Source organism: Microtus ochrogaster, chromosome 10, assembly GCF_000317375.1.
Source record: "Microtus ochrogaster isolate Prairie Vole_2 chromosome 10, MicOch1.0, whole genome shotgun sequence".
NCBI lineage: Eukaryota > Metazoa > Chordata > Mammalia > Rodentia > Cricetidae > Microtus > Microtus ochrogaster.
Genome location: NC_022016.1, coordinates 44,327,002 through 44,330,899, shown reverse-complemented (window position 1 = coordinate 44,330,899; position 3,898 = coordinate 44,327,002). Strand labels below are relative to the sequence as shown.

Genomic DNA, 3,898 nt, shown 5'->3' with positions numbered 1-3,898 from the left:
GGTACAGGAGTGCCACATCTTTAACATGGTTCTGTTCCCTACACACACACACACACACACACACACACACACACACACACACACACACACGACACTAAGATGAAAAACAAAATGTAGCAAAATAAAAAGAAACCACTCAAGCCCCCAGGAGACCCAGGCATTCAGACGTAATTTCAAATGACTGCCCTACTGAGGTTGCCAGAGTGAAGCTGTGTGAAGATATGGCAGTCTACAGGCTGCCCAGGCACCTGCTTCAGTCAGCACCAGGCCCAGCACACCAGCCCAGCTCTGTAGAGTATCCAGGTTCAAACAGGAAGTCCATTTTCCTGGAAAGCCTAGCCCAGGAGCCTGGACCTGTGTCCCAGGTACTCAGGAAGCTGACCTGGGAGGATGGTGAGTTCAAAGCCTGCCTGGGTCACAGAGCAAATTCAGCTCAAGGAGGACTGGCTCCAAGTGGAAGAAGAAGGAGTACCGAGGGCATTACTCAGGGCAAAGCCTCCCTAGAATGTGTGACACCCTAGTTCCCTCCTGACAGCAGAAGGAAGGAAGAGGGGAAGGAGGAGGGAAGGGAGGAGGAAATAAAAGGGAAGGAAGAGGGTTAGGGGAAGATAGGAGGTCCCTAGGGAGGAGGGGGCAGGAATGGAGCAGGGAGGCAGGGGAAGTGGGAGAGGGCAGAAGGACAGACGGGCAGGGAGGTTGGGAGGGAGGGAGGGCTCACCCTGGGTCTGCCCAACATTGAAGTCATGTATAATAGGGAATCAGTGTGTGCCCGCCTCCAAGGCCCAGTAGGGGGACCCCCTCAGCCCTTCCAAGGGTCAAATCACATGGTAAAGCTCTCAAAGCCTTCCCTCCACCCTCTGTGGACAAGGCCGAGTTCTAAGCTACACCAGGCCTAGCCTAGGACACTGACCAAGCTGGGACAGCTCCTCCAGAGCCACACCCCCTTCCCACCCCATCCCCCTCTGCACCTGCTCCTTCAAGGCCCTGTGCATAGCAGCAGAAGGGCTCACTTGGATAGAAACCCAACTGCAGCATCCCAGGTTCCCACGTTTCAGTGAAAACCTTCAGGGCGCAACCAGAGCACAGGCCTCCTCCTGCGCACCCTGCATGCCTCACCCCTGCACACTCTGCAAGCCTCACCCCTCCCCTACAGAACATCACTGCCCTCCAAGTCAACCACCTACTTCTTTGACTCCCTCACCCCCAGGCCCTGTCCTCTCTGGCCACTGTGAACCAGCTATCGCTGCTCCAGGACCTGCATGCTTGTGATGCACACGCCTGCATCACTTGGCCCAGATCTTCCCATGGCTTCTCCCTGGTGCAGCCCTCACATTCAGTAACAGCCACATGGCCCCACTTCACCATCCAGCACCTCACTTAATGTCCACCTGACCATCTCAAATTGAGGTTCCTCAAGAGTAGAAGTTTTGTCAGAGGATGGCTCAGTCCATAAGGTACCTGCCATACAAACAAGTTCCATTCCCAGAGGACACATTAAAAAAAAAAAAAAGCAAGCTGGTGGTGGCAGCGCATGGCTTTATAAAATCCCAGGATTTGGGAGGCAGATCTCTGTGAGTTCGAGGCCAGCCTGGTCTACAAAGTGAGCTCCAGGACAGGGTCCAAAGCTACAGAGAAACCCTGTCTCGAAAAAGAAAAAGAAAAAATACAAAGCTGGGAAACCCAGGTGTAGTGGCACAGACCTTTCATCCCAGCACATGGGAAGCAGAGGCAGGAAGATCTCTGTAACTTCAAGGCCAGCCTGGTCTCCATAGTGAGGGAGTTCCAGGACAGCCAGAGCTACATGGGGAGACCCTGGCTCGAAACAAACAAGTTGGGAAGGGTTGCCTGTGCTTGCAATTGCAGCGTTTAAGTGAAAGAGGCAGAGATCCCTGGGGCTTGCTGGCCATCCAGTCTAGCTCAGTTAATGAGCCCCAGAAAAAAGTGGGGAGTTGGTGAGGTGGCTCAGTGATTAAGAGACTGCCCGCTTTCCCAGAGGACCCAGGTTCGGTTCCCAGCACCCACATGATGGCTTACAACTATCTGTGACTTCAGTTCCCGGTGATCTGATGCCTTTTTCTGGCCTCTAAGGACCCTGCATGCATGTGGTGCATAGACATAAAACCCACACATAAGATAAATATTAAAAAGCACATTTGTACACAGTAAAGATAAATGATGTGAGAGTCCCTCTGTATGCTGTGGATATTATTTATTATCACTGATTAATAAGGAAGCTGCTTTGGCCTATGTTAGGGCAGACTATAGCTGGGAAAACTAAACTAAATTCAGGGAAAAAGAAGGCGGAGCCAAAGAGATGCCATGCCGCTGCCGACGCCAAAACCTTAACAGTAAGGCACAGCCTTGTGGCAATACATAGATTAATAGAGACAGGTTAATTTAAGATATAAGAGCTAGATAGGAATATGCCTGAGCCATTGGCCAAGCAGTGTTGTAATTAATATAGTTTTTATGTGATTATTCGGGTCTGGGCAGGAAATGAAGGTGCGGTCTCTGTTTGCAGGTAAAGAAACAGTCCCAGTATCAGCTGGCTGTCTATCATACAGCACTTCTGACTGACCAAGATGCCAAGTAGCAAAACAAACAGGAATGTGGCAGGGATAGGACAGAGGGACAGGGTGGTGGCCTGGGCTCCCGGGGGCACAATGCCCAGTGTCTGTATCCTACATCTACCCCTTTCTGCTGTGTGACTTCACAAAATTCACTGCACCTCTCTAGGCTTGAGTCCTCAATGACTAAAAAAGAAAGTTCTCAACAGCCCTAGCTCAGGGAGCTTGTGAACAATGGCGGAGACGTATGTGGAAGTTTGCAAGTATCTGCTACCCCAGCAGCATTCTATAGCCACCCACTGACTTCTCTGTATCAGTACTAATGGGTACAAGGCGGAAACAGTCATATAGAGGTTTCCGATTTATTATTTGTTTATGTGAGCTTTTTAAGCCCCGGGTCTCCTGTAACCCAAACCAGCCCCAGCTTTGCTCTGCAGCTAAGACTAGCCTTGAACCCCAAATCCTTCTGCCTCGGCCTCCCAAGTGCTAGGATTATTGCATATGCCACCATACTGGGCACTAAGGAGGCCTTTGGCTAAGATCAGCTGAGTCCAGCCTGCTATTTGTTTTCCTGTACAGCTGGTTAGCAGGCAGACTGCCGTCACCTTGTGCACCAGGAAGACTCGGCACTCACTCCCTTGGCATTGCCTCCCTCACTGGGGCCCTGGTAGCTGCTAATTCACTCTGTGTCAGGTCAGAGGGAGGCTGAGAGAGAAAGAGACTGGTCCAAGGTTCAGAGCTGAGCTCCAGGCATTTCTGCATGGTTTCACTCCCTCCCACCGGGAAATGTCCCTGCCTCACTGACCACCGTGGGCTCACATGCTCAACCTCCCTCCCTACACCTGCCCTGGCTGTACTCACTGAGTCCAATCTTCGCCAGGTGCAGCCTGTTGACCCAGGAAATCTTGCTCAGGGGGGTCGGTGTGATGAAGACCACCATGAAGCTGATGGGGCGGCCAGACCTGCGGAGGGCAAGATGAGACAGGACCCCATGGGTGCCTGGGAGAGAGGCTCAGATCCCTGGTAGGCCTCGGAAGGCCTTGGTTCACCTTGGCTCTTTTTCAATCCATGTTCCTGGAGGCCTGTGGCCAGCACCTTGGGGAGACCTCCTTCCATTCTCTGTGATGGGCAGGGGCACCTGGCTAGAGGAGCTAAGCCATTCTTGGTAGCCCAGTCCCAGACCTCCAACGGCCCTGGCTTTATGCCCAGCTAAGGTCCTGGCATCACCACCTGCCAGCATTCCACAGAGGGGGAAAGGACCTCACGCTGTCTCTCTCCAGCACCTGGCACAGGGCAGTCACTCTGTGAGATGGTTGTAGAGGGGACAAATG

The 3,898-nt window shown here is 52.5% G+C and overlaps 1 protein-coding gene across 8 annotated transcripts in view; it reads right to left on the bottom strand.

Annotated features, from left to right (window-relative positions):
- The window catches only part of Arhgef10l (Rho guanine nucleotide exchange factor 10 like), a 125,496-nt gene that overhangs the window by 41,596 nt on the left and 80,002 nt on the right, over positions 1-3,898 (bottom strand). For all 8 annotated transcript variants that reach the window (XM_026781945.1, XM_005352927.3, XM_026781946.1 and 5 more), the window contains one exon: positions 3,429-3,529. In XM_026781945.1, the coding sequence (XP_026637746.1) occupies positions 3,429-3,529 (101 nt within the window). The remainder of the gene's footprint in view (positions 1-3,428; positions 3,530-3,898) is intronic.